This window comes from Eschrichtius robustus, chromosome 2 (genome assembly GCF_028021215.1).
Source record: "Eschrichtius robustus isolate mEscRob2 chromosome 2, mEscRob2.pri, whole genome shotgun sequence".
NCBI lineage: Eukaryota > Metazoa > Chordata > Mammalia > Artiodactyla > Eschrichtiidae > Eschrichtius > Eschrichtius robustus.
In genome coordinates this window covers 60741107-60765900 of record NC_090825.1, presented here as the reverse complement: position 1 = coordinate 60765900, position 24794 = coordinate 60741107, and the positions used below count along the sequence as shown (strand labels likewise).

At 40.5% G+C, this 24794-nt stretch overlaps 1 protein-coding gene across 9 annotated transcripts in view; it reads right to left on the bottom strand.

Annotated features, from left to right (window-relative positions):
• Positions 1-24794, bottom strand: part of PDE8B (phosphodiesterase 8B) — a 258410-nt gene that overhangs the window by 70717 nt on the left and 162899 nt on the right. For 5 of the 9 annotated variants that reach the window (XM_068535535.1, XM_068535542.1, XM_068535540.1 and 2 more), the window contains one exon: positions 23999-24059. The exons of 3 other annotated variants lie outside the window; for them this stretch is intronic. In XM_068535535.1, coding sequence (XP_068391636.1) covers positions 23999-24059 — 61 coding nt within the window. The remainder of the gene's footprint in view (positions 1-23998; positions 24060-24794) is intronic. One more of the 9 variants, XM_068535537.1, reaches the window with a different exon arrangement.

Below are 24794 nucleotides of genomic sequence, written 5' to 3'. Positions count from 1 at the left end.
CTACTAGGAGCCACTAAAACAAAGTAGGCTGCCTGGACAATCACAAAGGTATGAGAGACAACCAAGAGCTAGGGCAGGGCAGAATAATAACTTTCATCAAACTGTTTTTTCTAACACACAGAAACCAATACAGAGAATCAAGTAAAATGAAGAAACAGAGGAACATGTTCCAAATGAAAGAACAAGATAAAACCTCAGAAAAAGACCTTAATTAAGTGGAGATAAGTGATTTACCTAACAAAGATTTCAAAATAACAGTCATAAATGTGTTTACTGAGATCAGGAGAACAATGTCTGAACACAGTGAGAATTTCAATAAAGAGAGAATATAAATAAGTACCAAACAGAAATCACAGAGCTGAAGAATAGATAACTGCACTGAAAAGTCCAAAAGAGGAGTTTCAACAGCAGCCTAGATGGAGCAGAAGAAAGGATCAGTGAACTCAAAGAGAGGGCAGTGGAATTCACCCACTCAGAGCAGCAAAAAGAAAAAAGGATGAAAAAGAGTGAAGATAGTTTAAGGGACTTAAGGCACAACCAATATTTGCATTATAGGAATTCCAGAAAGAGAAGAGAGAAAGGGGCAGAAAACTTAGTTGAAGAAATAATGGCTGAAAACTTCACTAACTTAGGGAAGGAAACAGATATCCAGATCCATGAAGCCCCGAAAGTTCCAAATAAGATGAATCCAAACAGACCTACACCAAGGCCCATTATAATTAAATTGTCAAAAGTTAAAGACAAGGGGTCAATCTTAAAAGCAGCAAGAGAAAAACAACTCGTTTTGTACAAGGGAACTCCCATAAGACTGAAAGCAAATTTTTCAGGAGAAACTTTGCAGGCCAAAAGGGAGTGGCATGATATATTCAAAGTGCTGAAAGAAAAAAAGTGTCAACCAAGAATTCTCTACCTGGCAAAGCTGTCCTTCAGAATTGAAGGAGACATAAAGAGTTTTGCACACAAGCAAAATTTGAAGGAGTTCATAACCACTAGACTGGCCTTAGAATAAATGTTAAAGACACTTCTTTAAGGTGAAACAAAAAATCACTAATTAGTAACAGGAAAACAAAGTATAAATCTCAAAAAAACTAATGTTGTAAAGGTGATAGATTAATCACTTATAAAAGACAAAAGTAGTAAAAATAACTATAATACAATAATTTGTTAATAAATACACAAGATAAAAGGACGCTAAACAGCCACATGCAAAAGAATAAACCTTGACCACTATTTTACACCATACACAAAAATCAACTCAAAATGGATTGAGGACTTGAACTTCAGACCTGAAACCATAAAACTCCTAGAAGAAAACATAGGAAGTAAGCTCCTTGACACTGGCCTTGGTGATGATTTTTTAAAAATCTGACACCAAAAGCAAAAGCAACAAAAGCATAAGTAAACAAGATGGACTGCAGCAAACTGAAAGCTTCTGCACAGCAAAGGAAACCATGAACAAAATGAAATGACAACCAACTGTATGGGAGAAAATATTTGCAAGTCATATCTGATAAAAGGCTAATATCCAAAATAGATAAAGAACACATATAACTTAATAGCAAAAAACCAAATAATCCAATTTAAAAATGGGCAGAGGGGCTTCCCTGGTGGCACAGTGGCTGAGAATCTGCCTGCTAATGCAGGGGACACAGGTTCGAGCCCTGGTCTGGGAAGATCCCACATGCCGCGGAGCAACTGGGCCCATGAGCCACAATTACTGAGCCTGTGCATCTGGAGCCTGTGTTCCGCAACAAGAGAGGCCGTGATAGTGAGAGGCCCACGCACCGTGATGAAGAGTGGCCCCCACTTGCTGCAACTAGAGAAAGCCCTCGCACAGAAACGAAGACCCAACACAGCCAAAAATAAATAAAAATAAAAACAAAACGAAACAAAAAACCGGTGTGCTACTATTTATTAAAAAAATAAAAATAAATAAATAAATAAATAAAAATGGGCAGAGGATCCAATTAGACATTTTTGCAAAGAAGATATACAGATGGCCAACAGGTACACAAATAGGTGCTCAACATCACTAATCATCAGGGAAATGCAAATCAAAACAACTACGAGATATAACCTCACATCTGTAAGGATGGCTGTTATCAAAAAGTAAAGAAACAACAAGTATTGGTGAGAATATGGAGAAAAGGGAACACTTATGTACTGTTGATGGGAATGTAAATAGGTACAGCCAGTATGGAAAACAATATGGAGATTTCTCAAAAAGTTAAAAATAGAACTACCATATAATCTAACAATTCCACTTCTGGGTATTTATCCAAAGGAAATGAAATCACTAACTAGAAAATATATATGCATCTCCATGTTCATTGCAGCATTAGTTACAATAGCAGTACATGGAAACAACCTAAGTGTCCACCAATGGATGAATGAATAAAAAATTGTGGTATACATACACAATGGAATATTATTCAGCCAGAAAAAAGAATGAAATCTTGCCATTTTCAACAACACAGATGGGCCCTGAGGGCATTATACTAAGTGAAATAAGTCAGAGAGAGAAAGAGAAATACTGTAAGATCTCTCTTCTATGTGGAATTTAAAAACCAAAACAAAACAAGCTTATACTACAGAGCCAGTGGTGGGGGTTGGGGGTCAAAAAGTAAAAAGAAAATAAAGAGAAAAAAAATCTTCTTCTCTTTGTCAAGTATTTTCGAGGGTCCTATACTTAGTTTCTTCACATGTAAGACAGAAATGTTAATCATAACGTTAGTACAGATGGTACCTGACTTATTATGGTTTGACTTATGATTTTTCAACTTTACAATGGTGCAAAAGTGATACACTTTCAGTAGAAACTGTAGTTCGAATTTTGAATTTTGATCTTTTCCCAGGCTAACAATACATGGTATGATACTCTCTCGTGATGTTGCAGGCAGCAGTGAGCCTCACAATCACCATGGTAAACAACCAATGAGAACCATTCTGTACCCATACAACCATTTTGTTTTTCAGTTTCAGTACATATTCAATAAGTTACATGAGATATTCAATACTTGATTATAAATTATGCTTTGTGTTGGATAATTTTGCCCAGCTGTAGGCTAATATAAGTGTTCTGAGCATGTTAAAGATAAGCTAGGGTAAGCAACAATGTTTGGTCGGCTAGGAGTATTAAATGCCTTTTCAACTTATGATGTATTTATTGGGACGTAACCCCATCATAAGTCAAGGAAGACCTGCAATAATAATGAGAGTTCTTATTTATTGAATATTTACTGTGAGCCAGACACTGCACTAGGCACTTCACATGAATTATCTCATTTGATCCTCATATGAGCCCAAAGAGTGAGGTGCTCGTTATGTCCCTGTTAAACAGATGAGAAATTGGGGTACAGAGAATGTGATTAGGTTACTCATGGATGCACAGACAGTGAGTGGTAGAGCCAGAGTGACCACAGTGTAATAGGATAGGCGCTGGTTTGGGAACAGAGCCTTGGATTCCAACCTTGATTATCTCATTAATTCTATGACCTTGGAAGTCATCCAATATCTCTGGGTTTCAGGGTTTTATTGTTGTTTGCTTGTAAATGAGGATGTTGGAAAGCATGGACTTTATTTAAGCCCTTTCTATCTCTGACATTTGGAATACAAAAATAAATACAATAAAACAAAACATAACTTTTTGCTTAAAGTAATAATAATAATAATGTATTGGGTGATTATAGAATATGGGAAAGAAAATAGAGTCAGTGAGATCATCAAAAAATAGATTAAAACCCATTGAATAAAATAGGAATCCATGAGTCCATACTCACATAAATAAACTAACAAATAAATTGAAAGTCTGATGATTAACATGATATTTACAAAATCCCAAAGTAACCTCCCATAAAATATTCATTAACTATAAAGAGGAGAAAAGTAACTTTACCATGGAGAAGCCTGAGAGATACTATCTTAATCTAGTGATCAAAATTAACATCATCAGTAATGGAGCAAATTCAAATCTCATGCCTTTTAGTAGTCAACATCACTTCTGGAATATTCTTAGCAAAGATATATAACTTAAATCTAATCACGAGGAAACATTAGTAAACCAAAATTGAAGGATATTCTACAAATAGTTGGACTTGTTATCCTCAAAACTGTCAAGACTGTGAAAGTTAAGGAAAGACTGAGGAACTACTCCAGTCTGAAGGAAATCAAGAGACGTGACTGATTCTAAACTAGACCCTCTTTCTACAAAAGACTTTAGTGGGGAAATAAGTAAAACTCAAATGGAGTCTGAGAGTTAAATGGTAGTAATGTATGGCTATTAATTTCCCGGTTTTGATGATGGTCTTCTGGTTATGTATAAAAGGGTCTTTGTTTGTAGAAAATACAAATAAACGTATTCAGAGTCAATGGTGCATCATGTTACCAACTTACTTTCAAATAGTCAAGGAAAAAAAGAGGTTCTTTTTACCATTCTTACAACTTTTCTGCAAGTTTGAGAAAGAGAGATGGAAGGAAACAGAAAGAGACAGACAGGCAGGCAGACCAGGGCTAGGATCACCTATATGAAGTTGACAGCACTGAAGTTCACGGTATAAGCAATGTTGCTGATGCCAGGAACTGCCTAAGTCATCCTGCCCAGTCTCTAAGCTAATCCTGATTAAGACCATGATGCATATACTAAGAGCATAATTCTACAGTGCATTCTTGTTTCCCCTCTACTTACCTGCTCAGCCCACAGCCTGCTTGACTAGAACTTGGAAACACTTCCCAGCTGTAGCTAAGCCCCTGTACCCACTGAAGCACCCAAACCCTGCTCGCAAGAATTTCTGCCTAGTGGCTGGGTCTTGTTCAGAAGTGGGTGGGGCATCCAGAACCCCAAAGTTAGCAGCCACCTGACTCTAAGTATCTTTACTATCTGCAAATATAGGCTGACCTGCCCCACCCACCATATCTCCCCCAGAATGTCTCTGCAAGTCTGGATCAAGCTTGAATATGCAACAGCTTTTTACCCTGTCACTTGCTGAGGTCCCAACAGCCTTCCCAAACTCCCCTTCCTTGGCCAAAATGGAAGGAATGGGTGATACCTCTGAAGAAGAATTTAGGCGGTGTACAAGGAGGAAGAAGGCAAACAAGGGAAGGGTTGGGAGGCATGACTGGGGCAGTAGCATGCTGTGCAAACCAAAGGAGGAGTTTCAAAGAGAGCAGGGGATTCACCAAGGTAAGGAAGTACACTGAGAAAGTCTTTGGATCTGATCCTTGGGAGGTCACTGGTGAGCTCTGAGAGGGCATCTTCTATAGAGTCTGAGGCAGAAGTCAAATGATGAGATGTTGGATATCAGAGGTAAAGGCAGCAAAGAAGTTTTTCAAGGAAAGGCAGAGGTGAGATAGTTTTTCAAGATTTAAAAAATGAAATATTGGGGGCATATGGAGAAACCACACCATGTTTGGTAGGCTTTCAGAAGAAACTATGAACTAAAAATAAAAATATGGGAAAGAGTGGTTGGGGTATTTGGTCATGGGATAGAATTAAGGGGACAGGTAAAAGATTTGACTTGGAAAGTGGAGACTGTATGAGACCCAAAAGAGGGGGATAGAAAGAACATATAAAGATAGTAATATTTTTAAAAGATGCAAACTGTGACATCTAAAACATAAAATTAAAAACTTAGGGCTTTAGAATGCATTTAAACTTCAGTTGTATCAACTTAAAACAGACTGTTATAAATATAAGATGTTTTATGCAAGCCTCACGGTAACCACAAGGCTAACCTAACAGTAGATACACAAAAGATAAAGAGAAAGGAATCTACTTATACCACCACGAAAAGCAACAAATCACAAAGGAAGAGACCAAAAGAAGAAGAAAGAAACAAAGGAATTATAAAACAGCCCAGAAACAATGAACAAAATGGTGGTAGGTCCATACTTATCAATAATTACTTTAAATGTAATGGACTAAATTCTCCAATCAAAAGACAAAGTGGCTGAATGGATAAAAAACAAGACCCAACTACACGCTGCCTACAAAAGATTCACTTCAGCTTTAAGAACACAGACTGAAAGTGAAAGGATGGAAAAAGATATTCCACGCAAATGGAAACCAAAAGAAACCTGGGGTAGCTATACTTATATCTGACAAAATAGACTTTAAGACAAAAAGTGTAATAGGAGACAAAGAAGGTCACAATATAATGATAAAGGGGTCAATCCAACAAGAGGATATAACATTTGTAAATATTTGCGCACCTAAGAAGGAGCACGTAAATACATAAAGCAAATATTAACAGACCTAAAGGGAGAAATTGACAGCAATACAAGAATAGCAGGGGACTGGAATACCACACTTTCATCAATGAATAGATCATCCAGATTATCAATAAGGAAACATTAGACTTAAAGTACGCATTAGACCAGATGGACGTCAGATATTCACAGAACACTCTGTCCAAAAGCAGCAGGATACATATTCTTTTTAAGTGCACATAGAACATTCTCCAGGACATATCATATATTAGGCCACAAAACAAGTCTTAATACATTTAAGATGACTGAAATCAAATCAAGCATCTTTTCCAACCATAATTGTATGAAACTAGAAATTAATTACAAAAAGAAAACTGGAGGGCTTCCCTGGTGGCGCAGTGGTTGAGAATCTGCCTGCCAATGCAGGGGACACGGGTTCGAGCCCTGGTCTGGGAAGATCCCACATGCCACGGAGCAACTGGGCCCGTGAGCCACAATTACTGAGCCTGCGCGTCTGGAGCCTGTGCTCCACAACAAGAGAGGCCGCGATGGTGAGAGGCCCGCGCACCGCGATGAAGAGTGGTCCCCACTTGCCGCAACTAGAGAAAGCCCTTGCACAGAAACAAAGACTCAACACAGTCATAAATAAATAAATAAATAAATAAATAAATAAAAGAACGTGAATTTCTTTAAAAAAAAGAAAAAAGAAAACTGGAAAATTCGCAAATATGTGGAGATTAAGTACCATCTACTGAACAACCAATGGTCAAAGAAAAAAAGGGAATTTGAAAATATCTTGAGACAAATAAAAGTGGAAATACAACATACCAAAACTCATGGGATGCAGAAAAAGCACTTCTAAGTGGGAAGTTCATAGAGATAAACACCTACATTAAGAAACTAGAAAAATCTCAACTTATCTTTATACCTCAAGGAAATAGAACAACAAACTAAGCTCAAAGTTAGTAGAAGGAAGGAAATAAAGACCTGAGCAGAAATAAATGAAGAGACTATGACAATAGAAAAGATCAATGAAACTAAGAACTGTTTGCTTTTTAAAGAGATAAAATAGTCAAATCTTTAGCTAGACTCAACAAGAAAAGGAGAGGACTCTAATAAAATCAGAAATGAAGGAGGAGACATTACAGCTGATACCGCAGAAATACAAAGGATCATAAGAGACTACTATAAACAATTATATGCCAAAAAATTGGACAACCTTGAAGAAATGAATACATTCCTGGAAACACACAACTTACCAAGACTGTATCATGAAGAAACAGAAAAATCTGAGCAGACAAATTACTAAGAAGGAGATTTAATCAGTAAGTCAAAAACCTCCCGACAAAGAAAAGCCCAGGAGTAGATGGCTTCATTGGTGAATTTTAGCAAACATTTAAAGAAAAATTAGTGCCAGTCCTTCTCAAACTTCCAAAAATTCGAGGAGGAAGGAACATTCCCAAACTCATTTTATGAGGCCAGCACTACCTTGATACCAAAGCCAGACAAAGACACTAACAAAAAAACTACAGGCCAACATCTGTGATGAACATAGATGCAAAAATTCTCAACAAAATATTACCAAACCAAATTCCACAGTATATTAAAAGGATTACACACCATGATAAAGTGAAATTTATCACTGGGATGCAAGGATGGTTCAACATGTGCAAATCAATGAATGTGATACACCACATAAACAAAAGATAAAAATCATATGATCATCTCAATAGATGCAGAAAAAGTGCTTGACAAAATTCAACATCCATTCATGATAAAAGCTCTCAATAACTTTTCAGAAAGATGACACCGAAAGCAAAGAAGGAAGACCCTGTCTCTCCCAAAGCCAAGACTCTGAAGGCCAAGAAAGCAGTGCTAAAAGTCATTCCCAGCCACAAAAGAATAACATACGTCACCCAGCTTCCAGTGCCTAAAACACTGTAGCTCTGAAAGCAGCTCAGATATCCTTGGAAGAATACCTCCAGGAGAAACAAGCTTTTACTATATCATTATCAAGTTCCCCCTCACCACCCAGTGAGCCATGAGGAAGATAGAAGACAACACCATATTTGTGTTTATTGCAGTTTTCAAGGCCAAAAAACACCAGATCAAACAGGCTGTGAAGAAACTCCATGACACCGACATAGCCAAGATCAACACCCTGATGTGGCCTGATGAAGCGAAGAAGGCATTTGTTTGACTGGCTCCGAACTTTTGTTGCCAACAAAACTGAGATCATCTAAACTGAATCCAGGCTAATTCTAAATATAAAATTTTTCACCATAAAAAAACTCTTAATAAAGTGGGTATAGAGGGAATGTACCTCAACATAATATAGGCCATATATGACAAGCCCACAGCAAACATCATACTCAGTGGTGAGAAACTGAAAGCTTTTCCTCTATGATTGGGAACAAGACAAGGATGTCCACACTTGCCACTTTTATTCAACACAGTACTGGAAGTTCAAGCCAGACAAATTAGCAAAGAAAAAGAAAAGTCATCAAATTGGAAAGGAAGAAGTAAAACTGTCTCCATTTGCAGATGACATGATCTTATATGTAGAAAAGCCTAAAAGACTTCTAACCTAATTTGTTAAAATAAACAAATTCAGTCAAGTTGAAGGATACAAAATCAATATACAAAATCAGTTGTGTTTCTGTACACTAACGATGACCTATCAGAAAGAGAAAATTTTTTAAATCCCATTTACTGTTGCATTAAAATACAAAGAAATAAATTAAACCAAGGAGTTGGAAGACTTGTACCCTGAGAACTATAAAACACTGATGAAAGAGATCGAGGAAGGCACAAATAAGTGGAAAGATATTCCATGCTCATGAACTGGAAGACTTAATACTGTTAAAATGTCCTTTGTACCCAAAGCAATCTACAGATTTGATGCAATCCCTATAAAATTCCAATGGCATTTTTCACAGAAATATAACAAACAATTCTAAAATTTGAATGGAACCACAAAAGACCCTGAGTAGCCAGAGAAACCTTGAGAAAGAAGAACAATGCTGGAGGCATCATGCTTCCTGATTTCAAACTGTATTACAAAGCTAGAGTATTCAAAACAGTATGGTATTGGCATAAAAACAGACACATAGATAAATGGAGCAGAAAGCCCAGAAATAAACCTATACATATATGGGCAATTTACGTACAACAAGGGATCCAAGAACACACAATGGGGAAAAGATAGTCTCTTCAATAAATGGTACTGGAAAACTGGATAGTCACATACAAAAGAATGAAGCTGGACCACTGTCTTACACCACACATAAAAATCAAATCAAAATAGATTAAAGACTTGAACGTAAGATCTGAAACGATAGAATTCCTAAAAGAAAACATAGGGGACAAGCTCCTTGATCCTAGCAATGACTTTTTGAATTTGACACCAAAAGCAAAAGCAACAAGCAAAAAAAAAAAAAAAAAAACCAAGTGGGACTACATCAAACTAAAAAGCTTCTGCATAGCAAAGGAAACCATCAGCAAAATGACAAGGCAACCTATTGAATGGGAGAAAATATTTGCAAATCATGATTCTGATAAGGGAGTTAATATCTACAAATACATAAAGAACTCATACAACTCAATAGCAAAAATCCCCCCCACAAAACCTGATTAAAAAATTCGCAGAAGATATGAATAGACATTTTTTCCAAAGAATACTCACAGATGGCCAACCGGTACACAAAGAGGTGCTCAACATCACTAATCATCAGGTATATGCAAATCAAAACCACAACAAGATATCAACTCATACCTATTAGAATGGCTATTATCAAAACTACAAGAAATATCAAGTGTTGGCAAGGATGAAAAGGGAACCCTTGTGCACTGCTGGTGAGAGTGTAAACTGGTACAACCACTGCGGAAAACAGTATGGAGGCCCCTCAAAATATTAAAAATGGAACTATCATATGATCCAGCAATTCCACTTCTGGGCATTTATCCAAAGGAAATGAAATCACTATCTTGAAAAGAGAGATGCACCCTCATGTTCACTGCAGCATTATTTACAATAGTCAAGACATGGAAGCAACCTATGTGTCCATTGATGAATGAATGGGTAAAGAAACCGTGGTTTATATTTACAATGGAATATTATTCAGCTATAAAAAAGGAAATCCTGCCATTTGCAATAACATGGACCTTGATGGTGTTTCACGATAGGTGAAATAAGTCAGAGAAAGACAAATACTATAAGATATCACTTATATGTGGAATCTAAAAACAAAAAACCCGAGCTCATAGATACAGAGAACAGATTGGTGGTTGCCAGAGGTGGGGGATTGAGAGGTGGATGAAATGGGTAAAGGTGATCAAAAGATACAAGCTTTCAGTTATGAGATAAATAAGTCCTGGGGATGTATGTTCAGCATGGTGACTATAATTAACAATACTGTATCGTGTATTTGAAAGGTGCTAAGATTGTAGAGCTTAAATTTTCTCAGCAAAAGAAAAAAGTATTTCTAACTGTGTGGTGATGGATGTTAACTAAATTTACTGTGTTGATCATTTTGCAATGTACATGTATCAAATCACTACGCTGCACACTTAAAACTAATAGTGTTCTATGTCAATAATTCCTCAGTTTAAAAAGTCTGAGCCAACGCAGATAAACTGTGATCTAGATTAAGTCACAAATGTGGATTTAAATTTTTTGATTTTTATCCATGTAAACCATGCCTTGCCTGAACACTTTTCCTACAATGAATTTCTCTGTTCAGAATTTTCCATGGGTTTATGATGTTGTAGAAAGAATTTTAAGATGTGAGCAGCTAACAAATATGTAAATATTAAATTAAACAATGTTTAGAGGGGGAGGGGGTTCTCTGTTTTCACCACAATAATATTAAGAAGAGCACTTAAAATAATAAACTGTTGTGTTAAAAAAAAAAAAAAAAAGTCCGAATTTGTAGCATTTGCTGATTTCCTCGGTCTGATTTCCACCATGGCTGTTTGAAGCTACCAACATGTCACTGAACGTGGGGGGTTGGGAAGATGCGTGTGCAGCACAACTTTATATTGTATTTCCACCATGCAGATAAAACAAATGTTAAGTAACCTCAACAGCACAGTTAATAGTAAAATGTAGTAACACGATAAGTTGTAGATTTTGAGTCCTTATTACCTATTTAAAAATTTATCTAATGGCGTGCTTCTATAATTTAATTTTAATAATGCCTCACAAAACTCCAGAAAATTAAACAGTCAGCTCTCAAGAGCCTGCAGCAGTTAGGAGGCTAGTGCAGGACAACCAGAAGCCGCCATGGGATGAAATGAAGTGGGACGGGGCTGGAGAAAAGGCCATGAAGTCAAGCATTGTTAGGAAGACACAGTCTTCAGAACTAAGTGGCTCTGAGGATGCAGGGGGATCAGGAAAGCAAGGTTGCTGAAGGTGGTTCCCAGGTTTGGGGGCGCGGGGTGAGGCTGAGTGGAAGGGGTGGTCCCATTAGCCAAGCCAAGGATGTCCGCCGATATGGGGTAAAACGTGGTGACCTCATTCTCATCCACCCTTGTGTCTTCCACTGGGCCAAAGTGCTGGAAGGCAATTGCTGCTTAATGAATAGAGGAATGAATGCCCAGCTTATGCTGAGCACATGCCCCAGCCTGAAACGTTCTCAATGTGAAGTGAATTAATTCCTTCTGAGGAGACAGACACCAACTGCTGCTTTGGAAAAAGAAAACTTTCCTATCAATTGCTAATTCCCATAAATTGCATAAAAATAGGTAAATAAGTAAAACTTTAGCCTAAATCAGCTCTAAGGTAATATAAAAGCTTCTTGTGCTGAATTATTTTAAGTCTCCACAGTGAACAGAATATCTTTCAATAGTCTGAATGACACAAATCATACAAAAATACAACCTTTGGAATTTTAGTTAAATTTGGGGGGTGGGGAACTCCTCCTTCCCAAAGGCCAACATAGAATCTCCTCCTTAAATCCTAGTTGTCTTAAACGTGTCAGAGATAAAGAGCTAACATTAATTTTTAACAAACAGCTCAGCTATGTCTGTTTACCATTCATCAGCAAACCTATTTTACTTTTCTTAAGTCAAACGAATTTTTCTTCACGTTTAGGCCTCGCGTACTGAGGCTCACCTGAGCGGGGCCTCGCCATCGGGGCAGCCCGTTACAGGTGAGCAGGCAGGAAAGGTTTCACACGGAGGGAAACGTGATTTCCGGCTCGGACTTCTGAGTGCCTTTCCTTCTGTTTTTCCCATTCTCCGCCTCCTAGCTGTCCCCACCACAGGTCAAGTGCCTTATAAATACCTACGGCCGTGGCGGAGAGAAGAGGAGAAGAGACCAGCCGGGGCAGAGGAATCCACCCCAGTGCAGGGCAGACAACCCCGGGCCTGCTGCCCTGCTAGCCACGAGGGGCAGAGCACGTGTGTCCACCTGAAACGAGGCAGCCTCCTTTCCCACGGGGCTCAGGGTAGGTACCCGCGCCCAGAATGTTCTCAGTCAGTCCTCCCCCTTGTCGGCCAGGTGGCTCTCTCAGCTTCAGACGTGTGGGGGTCTCATGAAGCTTGTCGTGCCCCGCTACAACAGCTGCCAGCAGCGCCAGGCCTGAGGTCGCCTCTCTCTCCTGTGAGCCGAGACTTTCTCACACATGTAATCGCATCGCTGAATTCTCAGCGTCCGGGCCTGTTCCCTGTTGGGAGCTCCTAGTTGTCTTACCCTCAGACACCCCGCAGGTACTCCATTCCCATCTGCTCGGGGTTTGGCTGTTCAAACGTGGCTTCTCAGGAAAAACTGTGGTTTTGCAATATTGGAGCCCTTTCTTTAAATAGCTCCGTGTAAATATGTACTAAAGCTAAATGGAAAAATGTTGTTTACTTAGTGGCTTTACCAAATCTATCAACAAATATTTGGGGCACCTACTGTGAGTAAAGTACATATGTACAAACTCAGTACCGTGGTAATACACTGATTAGATAAAATACATCTCTAAACACGAACAGCCACTTTCAGTGCAAACTGAAGTCATGTTTTCAGTTGCAGTGTCCTTTTCCTCCCACTTCAGGAAGTCACACTTGGACGTGCGCCTTGGGAGAATACAGCAAATACTCTTTGCAATGGCATGTGATATGTATATTGGCTACATACAGATGAAAACTCTACATGTAATAATAATTTGGGACTAGACAGGGCTGTATCTTCGATTTCCTATGCCTTCCAAAGGTTACTGTATTAGGGAATAAAAATTAGCTTTCAAAATACTTTCCTGTTATCTACTGGGCACACACAGTGGCCGGAAGTGAGAACTGACCCAAAGCAGCATAAGATTAACAGTGGAATGGACGATGCAGAAAAACAGGGTCACCGTCACCTTCACTGGTGGGGAGAGAGATGGCGGGCAGGCTTGGGGAGATTCTTGGAGGGAAAAGAAGCTGGATTGAGTCCTGAAGGATGAGGAAGCTGCAAAGGGTCTACATCATTCAAAAACATGCGACATAGATAATCTAGACAATAATCATTTTAAGATGACATATATTACATATTTTGGGGGGAGAAATGGGCTAGACAATCTTCCCAACGACTCTGTAATTATGTGTACTTATGGGCAGGAGAAGCACATCTTTGAGGACATTTGGATCATTTGATATATTTTCCATGTAATGCAATATTAAATAAAAGTGAGGATAAAATTGACACGCTAACAAAATCCAAGGTGAATTAGTTAGATGCTGAGGTTCTAGATAGACCAGAAACCCGCAGAACGTATTTTTAGGATGCAGAATTATAATGGTGTTAGAAATACAAAGTGGCATCAGTAATAAATGTATTGAGGCTACAGAAAAAATTCTCCCCACCTTGTTTCTATGGATACTTTTTATATGTTAACACAGGAAATAAAAAAACAAAACAAAACAAAACCCCCATGTGACACATCTCAAATATTGGGAATTTAGGATACACTGAAAACTTGTTTTTATCACCAGGGATCAGCAATGAATAGAAACCAGCAAGTGATTCTACCCATCTTTCTCTCCTGGTTGCCTGCACCAGCCATGCTCTTCCTGTTTCACCGAGAATGCAGTGGGATGAGGCTCTCTGAGCATTAAGGCCCCTATTCTGTGCACGCTGGGGGGAGGCCCCCAAATCACGAAGACGGCTATCAGCCAAGCCACCTGCTGGGAAGGAAAGGATGAGAGGGAGCCGACCCTGGCAAACGTGGGGAGAGTCGAGGCCTAGGGGCAGCGAGGGGCGAGACGCACCCAAGAGAAGGCCGGTCTGGGGTGGGACTGCAAGGGCCACAGGGGCAGTGGGTGGGAGGGCGTGGTGCCCAGAGCTCCCACTGTACACCCGATAGCTCTAGAAAGTGAGAGCCAACTTTCTGCTGCAGTTTGAGAACTAATGGAAGGTGCCCCCCACACCTCCCCGAACAAAAATGGTCCCTGAACGTCTGCTTAAGCGCCCATCATGTAACAGGAAAGCACTGCTAGGGGCCTGGGTTACAGCCTCCTCTCCTGGGAGGCTCAGTAAGTCTGCAGCCGACTCAACTCATTGACAGAAGCTAGACTGTGTGTGTAGCTCTTTGAGCCCCTCTATCGCCTGAGAAAGGGCGCGAAGAGCTGGATTCGGGGGGTAAGATTTGGCCTGGAGGGGAAGGGCTAGACCCCCAACAGAAATAATGTGAGAGCCACAAATGCAAGCCACATACATAATTTTAAGTACTCTAGTAGCTGCATTAAAGTGACAAGAAACAGGTGAAATTAATATTTTAAGTACAATATGTGCGAGATGTTATCATTTCAACACGTGATCAACATGAGACTGAGATATTTTTAATGAGCTAATCTACATTCTTTTTCATACTAAGTCTCTGAAATCTAGCACGTGGTTCACACTTGGAGCACATCGCCGTTTGTTGAGCCACATTTCCATCTGGGACGTGCAGGTCTAGGGCACAAGCTGGGCATGCCTGGGGCAGAGCTGGGGGTCCTCTGCAACACAACATTCTGAGCAGCCTGGGTCAGGGGCCTCATGCTCAGGAGGGGAAAGCTGGAGGGCTAGAAGTGAAAACAAGCATTCCTGACTATATTAAACCAGGAACAGCCTCTGCTCATGAACCAATATTCCAAATTCACACTATCAGAGTCTTGAAGTCATTCATCTTATCTAGTATCTCTTAAACTTCAGAGTGAATTAGAAGCACCTGGAAGGCTTATTAAAACAGACTGCCCAGGCCCACCCCCCAAATTTCTGATTCTGTAGTCTGGTTTTGTAATTCTAACAAATCCCTGGGGCCACTGCTGCTCCAGGGAACCACACTTGGAGAACCACTGATCTAGTCTAACCTCTGGCCAATTAGTGACCTCCCTAGACAGCTTTTCCCACTGAAAGCTCAGTCTACTGCTATTTGATTACCTCCTGTGGTGGTGAACTCACTACCCGCTAAGGCTACAAACTTTGGTCAATTCTAATAATTCTTTCCTATATTGAGCCTAATCAGATCCCCTAAAACTTTCCACTGCTTTTGGCTTCAGGACCCAGTCCCTCCTTCCCTACTCGAAGCCTTCACAAAACTAAAAGACCTGTTCCTTCCCCCTTCTTACGCCCTGACACTCTATGTCCTTGTATCTTGTTTTAGGCACTTCTGACAGGTTTGGTCTTATGCATTATTATTACAGTAAAGTTCTATTTTTCCCTAATCTTTACAACAAGTTCAAGATTAAATAGTTTACTATAAAACAAAATACAGTCATCCCTTGGTATTCATGGGGGATTGGTTCTAGGACCACCCTCCTAGTTGTCCTCTGCCCTCATGGATATCAAAATCCATGGACACTCAAGTCCCTTGTATAAAATGGCATAGTAGTATGAACCCTAAAAAGCTTATCTCAAAGCAAGGTTTCATTACTGCAAATTTGGCCAGCTCAGCCCCTATTTCTGTCTCTTCTATCCCCAAATAAGTTACATGCGTGAAAGTGCTTTTAAAGCAGTGACTTCCAAATGCCCGTCCCCATACTGATGTCAGGCTGTGACGACGCTTACGTAGGTTTTCACTGATAGAAACAAGGTTTCAACTAAGGCGAACTGATTCATGTTAAATAGCTATTCTTCATTCAGTGATTATGTCCTTCCTATTTCCCAGGGCTGAAACAACCTTCCTGTCATGAGGGTGAGGTGGTGGTCAATGAAATTCCAAAGGCAGGAACCTCTGTTGTCTAGCTCTGGAAAGCCCTGTGCAAAATCCAGGTCAGATTGGTCTCAGTCTGCTCTCAACCAGCTTTTGTCCTGGAACGCTGATTAGTCAGAAAGCAAACCGCTTCCTTTGAGCCTGGCTATGACCTTCTCCTGCTATAATCCCATTGAACAAGGGAATATTTTCGGGAGCTGCTCATTGGGTGGGCTGTGCTTCCTGACTTCACAAGAGAACAACTTCCTCTTACTGGACACGAGACACGTGCATCTCCCTGAGGCTTCTCCGTGGACTGTGTGTCACCCCACCCCCTGCCATGAGAACAGAGATCAGGTGATACAGTCCGATGGACACCACCAGCTGCAACCCCACACTCGCTCCAGGGCTCCAAGCCTGCCACTGGCTGCTGGCTTTTGAGAGTGCTGTGCTCCCCATACTCTAATGCCAAGGCTTGGAGGAGAAGTGAGAATGGGGGCTGCACTGCACCTGGGCTGGGGGTGGGCACTACGGGGGTGGCAGTGGGGAGATCCCCTCTCCTTGGACCAGGCCAGCTTAGGAGGAGCTGGTGTAAAGCTGGGATCCTGGAAGCCTCCTTCCCCTATGTGAGTCCAACTCCTGGACCATGCTTGCAGATGTCTGAAATTCCAGTTTCAGCCATGCATTTGGATTTCGACCTGGACCTCATGAAAAGGCAAAGCCTCAGGGGAACTAAGTTCTCATGTCTGCACTGGTATAAAGGGGTTGAGACAGCCTCTGAACCAGGGTGCAGGGGATGCCAGGAAGGCAAAGGGTGTTCAAAGAAGTATGTGCATGCATGGAGGCGGGGCAGATGGTCCCTGACCTAAGAAAGTGGGAAATCCAAGAAAGGAAATTATCTTTTAGAAATGAGGTTAGCAAATTTTTTCTGTAAAGGGCCAGAGAGTACATATTTTAGGTTTTGCTGGCCACATGGTCTCTGTTGTACCTGCTCAACCCTGCTGTTGTAGAATGAAAGCAGCCTCGGGTGCTATGTAAAAAAGAATGTGGCTGTGAGCCAATAAAACTTTATTTACAAAACAGACCACATTTGGCCTGTAGGGTGTAGCTTGTTGCCCTTTGTCCTAGATGACACCTAAAAAAATCCTAGCCAGCCTCTTCAGTCCTGCGTTCTGTGCTTCTCCAGCACCTGGTTCACACCTCCCCACACTGTGCTCTAGAAATGTGTCCTGTTTATTTGTCTGTGGCCCCATAGCTTCTGGGGCAGAGACTTCGTGTCCCTGGCGCCAGCACGGAACAGGTGTTTAATACACATCTGGGGAGAAAATGTGTGAGTGCTGCAGGGGTGACAATGTTTACGGCAGACTAACCTCACAGGGCATTTCCAGCCTTTTGGTAAAAAGCTACAGGGTTCACATAGGAAAAAAGATCTTTGCTGATGACAAGCACCACCAGCAGACAGCAGCCTGGCTTCCAATTTCATTCCTTGTTAAAATGCAAACCCATGGGTGGATTTTGACTTCAGGGCTAAACCCCAGAAAGCAGCGCCACTAGAACCACCTGCAGATGGGCTGCTCCCACCCTCTAGGGAGCCCTTCCCATCACAGACCCATCACCATTCACTTCAGCCTCCTTTGATGAGAAGGAAAAACAGTGTGGCTGGCCAGAGATATAAAAATTCTTTGTTACTGGAAAATCTAAGTGTCTCTCTAGGCCAGTGCAGCACCATTAGGTGACATCAATGGCTCAGGATATCTGAGCCCTGCGTTTCCACCCTTCTGAGAACAGCAGCTAATTTATGGCAATAAAGACATTTCTATTTAGAGCCTCAGAAAAGAGGAGGTGGCCCCTCTGCTTCTGCATCCCTGAGTCCTGTACTAAGGACTTGCCTGCTCTCCCTGTGAAGCAGGAAGAGTTTACAGGTGGCAGGAAGCCAGGACCAAGACATTCAAGTCCACTCCAGCTCGCCAACTGCTTGAGGGCCTACTACGCACCAGGCAGCATGGGCACACAAAGACAAGCACAGCCCAGGGACCCTGCTGGAGAGGAGAGGGCAGTGAGGCACACAAGTAGCCATCACAACGGTGGGCGTGACACACAGCAAAGAAGGTACTTTGGGGGCTCGAGGAGGGAGATGGAACTTGATGTTTCTCGGGCTGGGCTATGGAGGGCTGGTAGAATTTGGGCACATGGAGCTGCAGGGAAATGGTGACAGGAGACGGGGTCCATTCACTAAATGGGAAAGCGGGGAAGGAGGAGGAGCAAGGCTAGGCTGGTGGGGGAGGCTTTGCTTGGTTTTGCATGTGGACTATACTCGACTCATTTCTGGACGGGCGTGAACAAGCCCAAGTGGGCCTGGGTCCTGCACTGTGGCTTCACAGCCCATAGCGGTTGGTTTGCACTGCTTGGGTTCACTAGTTTGTCTCTAAAAAGCCATCAGAATGTCATGTGATTCTCCCTCTACCCATGTCACCTCTCACGTGGACCTCATTCTTCCTCCTGCAATGTCTAAACTTTGCTGTTGGGAGAATTTTTTTCCTGTGAAAGTCAGTTCCCCCTCCTTTCCCAGAGGTCTCCAAGGACTTGCCTCTCTGCATGAGTTTATGTTATTAAGTGAAAATTTCCTGATTCCAAATGAAACACTCAGTGCTGAAGGAGGCATTTTATGTTGAACTAAATCTTACAAAAAAGTACATGATTCCTTTTGCTATTCTAGAATATTTTTCCAATATTCTTAAGAAAGAAGAACAAAGCTGGAGGTATCACACTCCCCAATTTCAAACTATGTTACAAACCTATAGTAATCAAGACAGTATGGTATTGGCATAAAAGCAGACACATATTTATCTGCATAGATAGTTCAATGTATCTAATGATGTAGATCAATAGAGAGTCCAGACATAAACCCACATATATATGGTCAATTAATTTATGACAAAGGAGCCAAGAATATACAAGGTGGAAAGAATAGTTTCTTCAGTAAATGGTGTTGGATTAAATAGCTACATGGAGGGCTTCCCTGGTGGTGCAGTGGTTGGGAGTCTGCCTGCCGGTGCAGGGGACACGGGTTCCATCCTTGGTCCGGGAAGATCCCACATGCCGTGGAGCAACTAAGCCCGTGTGCCACAACTACTGAGCCTGCGTTCTAGAGCCCACAAGCCACAACTACTGAGCCCACGGGCCACAACTACTGCAGCCTGCACGCCTAGAGCCCGTGCTCTGCAACAAGAGAAGCCACCGCAATGAGAAGCCTGCGCACCGCAATGAAGAGTAGCCCCCGCTGGCCGCAACTAGAGGAAGCTCGTGCACAGCAACAAAGACCTGATGCAGCCAAAAATAAATAAACAAAATAAATAAATTAAAAAAAAATAGCCACATGGAAAAGAATGAAACTGGATCACTATCTTACACTATACACAAAAATCTACTCAAAATGGATTAAAGTCTTGAACTTAAAATCTGAAATCATGAAATTCCTAGAAGAAATCATAGGGGATAAGCTCCTTGATGTTGGTCTTGCAGTGATTTTTTGATACCAAAAGCAAAGGCAACGAAACCAAATATAAACAATTGGGACTACATAAAACTAAAATGCTTTGCATAGCAAAGAAAACCACCAACAAAAGGAAAAGATATCCTACCAAATAGGAGAAAATATTTGCAAATCATATGTCTGATAAGGGAGTTAGCATCTAAAAAAATATAAAGAACTCATATAACTCAACAGCAAAAAAACAAAGAACCCAATAAAAAAATGGGTGGAGGATCTAAATAGACAGTTTTCTAAAGAAGACATACAGATGGCCAACAGGTATACAAATAGGTGTTCAACATCACTAGTTTTCAGGGAAATACAAATCAAAACCACAGTGAGATATAAACTCACACCTGTTAACATGGCTATTATCAAAAAGTAAAAAAATAACAAGTGTTGTCAAGGATGTAGACAAAAGGGAACCCTTGTGCACTGTTGGTGGGAATGTAAACTGGTGCAGCCACTATGGGAAACAGCATGGAAGTTCTTCAAAACATTAAAAATGGAACTACCATATGATCCAGAAATTCCACTTTTGGGTATTTATTCAAAGGAAATAAAATCACTAACTCTAAAAGATATATGCAACCCCATACTCACTGCAGCATTATTTACAATAGCCAAGACATGGAAACAACCACGGATGGTTGAATGGATAAAGAAAATGTGGTATATACACATACAATGAAATATTATTTAGCCATAAGAAAGAAGGAAATCTTGCCATTTGCAACAACATGGATGGCCCTTGAGGGCATTATGGTAAGTGAAATAAATCAGATGGAGAAAGGCAGATACCACATGTTATCACTAATACGTGGAATCTAAAAAAACCCTCAAACTCATACACACAGACAACAGATCGGTGGTTGCCAGAGGTGGGGGTGGGGGGTGGGTAAAAGGGATGCAGGAGGCTTCCCTGGTGGCGCAGTGGTTAAGAATCCGCCTGCCAACACAGGGGACATGGGTTCGAGTCCTGGTCTGGGAAGATCCCACATGCCGCAGAGTAACTAAGCCCGTGCGCCACAACTACTGAGCCTACACTCTAGAGCCCGCGAGCCACAACTACTGAAGCCCACGCGCCTAGAGCCCGTGCTCCACAACAAGAAAAGCCACCACAATGAGAAACCCACGCACTGCAAGAAGAGTAGCCCCAACTCACCGCAACTAAACAAAGCCCACGCACAGCAACAAAGACCTAAGGCAGCCAAAAATAAATAAATAAATAAATAAAGGGATGCAGGAGGTCAAAAAGTACAAACTTCCAGTTATAACGAATAAGTCCTGAGGATGTCCTGTACAGCATGGACTATAGTCAATAATGCTATGTTGCATATTTGAAATTTGCTAAGAGTAGATATTAAAAGTTCTCAAAAGAAAAAAAATTGTAACTACATATGGCGATGGATGTTAATTAGACTTACCGTGGTGATCAGTTCACAGTATATACAAATACTGAGTCATTATTTTTTTAAAAAGCAGATGGACATGGATCCCTTCGATGGGCTGAGACACCAGCTGGAAGCTCACTGCACTGAGTCTCCTCCCCTCTGGGGCCGCCTTCTCACCGGGAGGAGCCCAGGCATCTTGGGTGTGCCATGTCCCAGCTTACTTCCTTGCCTGGCCGGGCTTTCTCCTGATCCCACACCACTTCCCAAGTCTCCGACATGCTACACTAAAATGGATTATGCCCTGAAGCCTTTCATATCCTTGAGAGACACTGTCCCTTCTTTCAAAATCTTCATCTAAGTCAAAGGCCATGTTTGAAAGGTTTTCAAAAATAGATCACTGGAGGTACACACACGCACACATACACACAAACACACACAATGGAATACTACTCAACCATAAAAAAGAATGACATTTTGCCATTTGCAACAACATGGATGGACTTGGAGGGTATCATGCTAAGTGAAATAAGTCAGACAGAGAAAGACTGTATGATATCACTTATATGCAGAATCTAAAAAATAAAACAAATGAATGAAGAAAAAAGAAACAGACTCAGATATAGAGAACTAGTGGTTACCAGAGGGGAGAGGGAAAGGGGGAGAGGAAAACTTGGGTAGGGAATTAAGAGGTATAAACTACTATGTCTACAATGAATAAGCTACACAGATATATAGTATAACACAGGGAATATAGACAATATTTTATAATAACTATAAACGGACTATAACTTTTAAAATTGTGAATAACTATGTTGTACTTCTGAAACATATAATATTGCACATCAATTATACCTAAATAAAATAAATAGATTTGTATTAAAAAATAGATCATTGGTAATTATGTTTGTTGAATACTTTTTAATCAACAAACTTTAAAGCAGGAAGTGACAATACACACAATCCAGTACTAAAGTATAAATCAAAAAGAAAAAATATCACAGCAAGATCCTTTTTGACCCACTTCCTAGAGAAATGGAAATAAAAATAAACAAATGGGACCTAATGAAACTTAAAAGCTTTTGCACAGCAAAGGAAACCATAAACAAGATGAAAAGACAACCCTCAGAATGGGAGAAAATATTTGCAAATGAAGCAACTGACAAAGGATTAATCTCCAAAATATATAAGCAGCTCATGCAGCTCAATATCAAAAACACAAACAACCCAATCCAAAAGTGGACACAAGACCTAAATAGACATTTCTCCAAAGAAGATATACAGATTGCCAACAAACACATGAAAGGGTGCTCAACATCACTAATCATTAGAGAAGTGCAAATCAAAACTACAGTGAGGTATCACCTCACACCAGTCAGAATGGCCATCATCAAAAAATCTACAAACAATAAATGCTGGAGAGGGTGTGGAGAAAAGGGAACCCTCTTGCACTGTTGGTGGGAATGTAAATTGATATAGCCACTATGGAGAACAGTATGGAGGTTCCTTAAAAAACTAAAAATAGAACTACCATGTGACCCAGCAATCCCACTACTGGGCATATACCCCGAGAAAACCATAATTCAAAAAGAGTCATGTATCACAATGTTCATTGAAGCACTATTTACAATAGCCAGGACATGGAAGCAACCTAAGTGTCCATCGACAGATGAATGGATAAAGGAGATGTGGCACATATATACAATGAAATATTATTCAGCCTTAAAAAGAAATGAAATTGAGTTATTTGTAGTGAGGTGGATGGACCTAGAGTCTGTCATACAGAGTGAAGTAAGTCAGAAAGAGAAAAACAAATACCGTATGCTAACACACATATATGGACTCTAAAAAAAAAAATGGTTCTGATGAACCTAGGGGCAGGACAGGAATAAAGACACAGACATAGAGAATGGACTTGAGGACACGGGGAGGGGGAAGGGGAAGCTGGGACGAAGTGAGAGAGTAGCATTGACATATATACACTACCAAATGTAAAATAGATAGCTAGTGGGAAGCAGCTGCAGAGCACAGGGAGATCAGCTTTGTGACCACCTAGAGGGGTGGGATAGGGAGGGTGGGAGGGAGACACAGGGGATATGGAGATATATGTATACATATAGCTGATTCACTTTGTTGTACAGCAGAAACTAACACAACATTGTAAAGCAATTATACTCCAATAAGGATGTTAAAAAAAAAAGAAAAATATCAATACCGTTGGTGTTCTCTATGATAAAACTACCTAAAAAAGTTCTTAAAGACAGCAACTTACTAAAATTCTGTTACTTCAGAAAACACTCAAATATATTGTTCTGCATGATATAACGGTTAAAAAAAATCATAGTACTAATTATAAATGATTTTTGGTTTTGACATGAATTTATAGGGGTGAAATGCTCAAATGCATATATAACTTTCACTTAAGAAATTAAGGTAGCAAATTAGAACATTTTTTATTTGGAGAAAAAATTTTATGCTCTCATAAAATATATTGGTCCTGAGCTGCACAGTCACAAGCTAAATCATAACTGACATGTGTTACTAATAAAGTGTATAGCCTTGCTGGGGAATTTTTTCTTTTACTATTTGTCTAAGGGCCTAATTCTGTCATAAAGCTTCTTAATTGGCAACTACAGTAAGATATGGAGAAAGACAAGTAGAGAACCGCGGTGAGAACGTAACGAACGCATGGTCAAGCCGACAAAGCAAATGAAGCAAACTGAATACCATACCTGCTTATTTTTGTCAGTGGTACAACACAGTTTCTTGAGGGAGACAAAATGCCTAATTTTCCTAATAACATAAATAATCAGTTATTAGTGAGTCAGATATGAGATGATTCAACAAATTAGCAAATGAAAACATCAACAGAATCTTCTTCAAGTAAAACTCCAGGGTCCATTCTAAGGCAGATTTTAAATTCCGACAAAACACAGTCTATAAAAGATGCATTTTTTTTCACACACAGCCCACACATGCCTTCAGAAACTGGGCTTCCCTTTTAATCATAGCCGGCTCAGAAACACTTCCCTAATGGGTACCTCATTTTCTAACCAACTCCTGAGGCCTGGCTCCTAGATAGCATCAGTGACAGGATGAAATGCTCCTCCAGACTTTAAATTAAAATGGGATTTAATTCTGCTGACACTAATACTTTTATAGCTTATATAAAAGGCAAAGACTCATTTGGACAATGACCAAAGTTCATGGTTGTTGATTTTACATTTAATATTCCACATTCTTTCACAGCCCGGTCATCATAAATGATGGCATTTTTCAGGCACAGAAAAATCCTCTTATTTTAAGATCGTGGACAGAATCCCAAAACAGCCTGTGGTCTTGCTCATTACCACAAGGACACCAGGAAAAGACAACAGGTGCCTTAGTACTGCACAAAGATCAGCTCAAGGTAGATTTTCTACTGAGCGAAGCTAGAATTACAGAGGGCTATGTTCGATTTTATAGTAATGAATCTCTTCTCTCTGTGTCTCTGCTTCTGTCTCTCTGTCTCTGTCTGTCTCTCTCTTC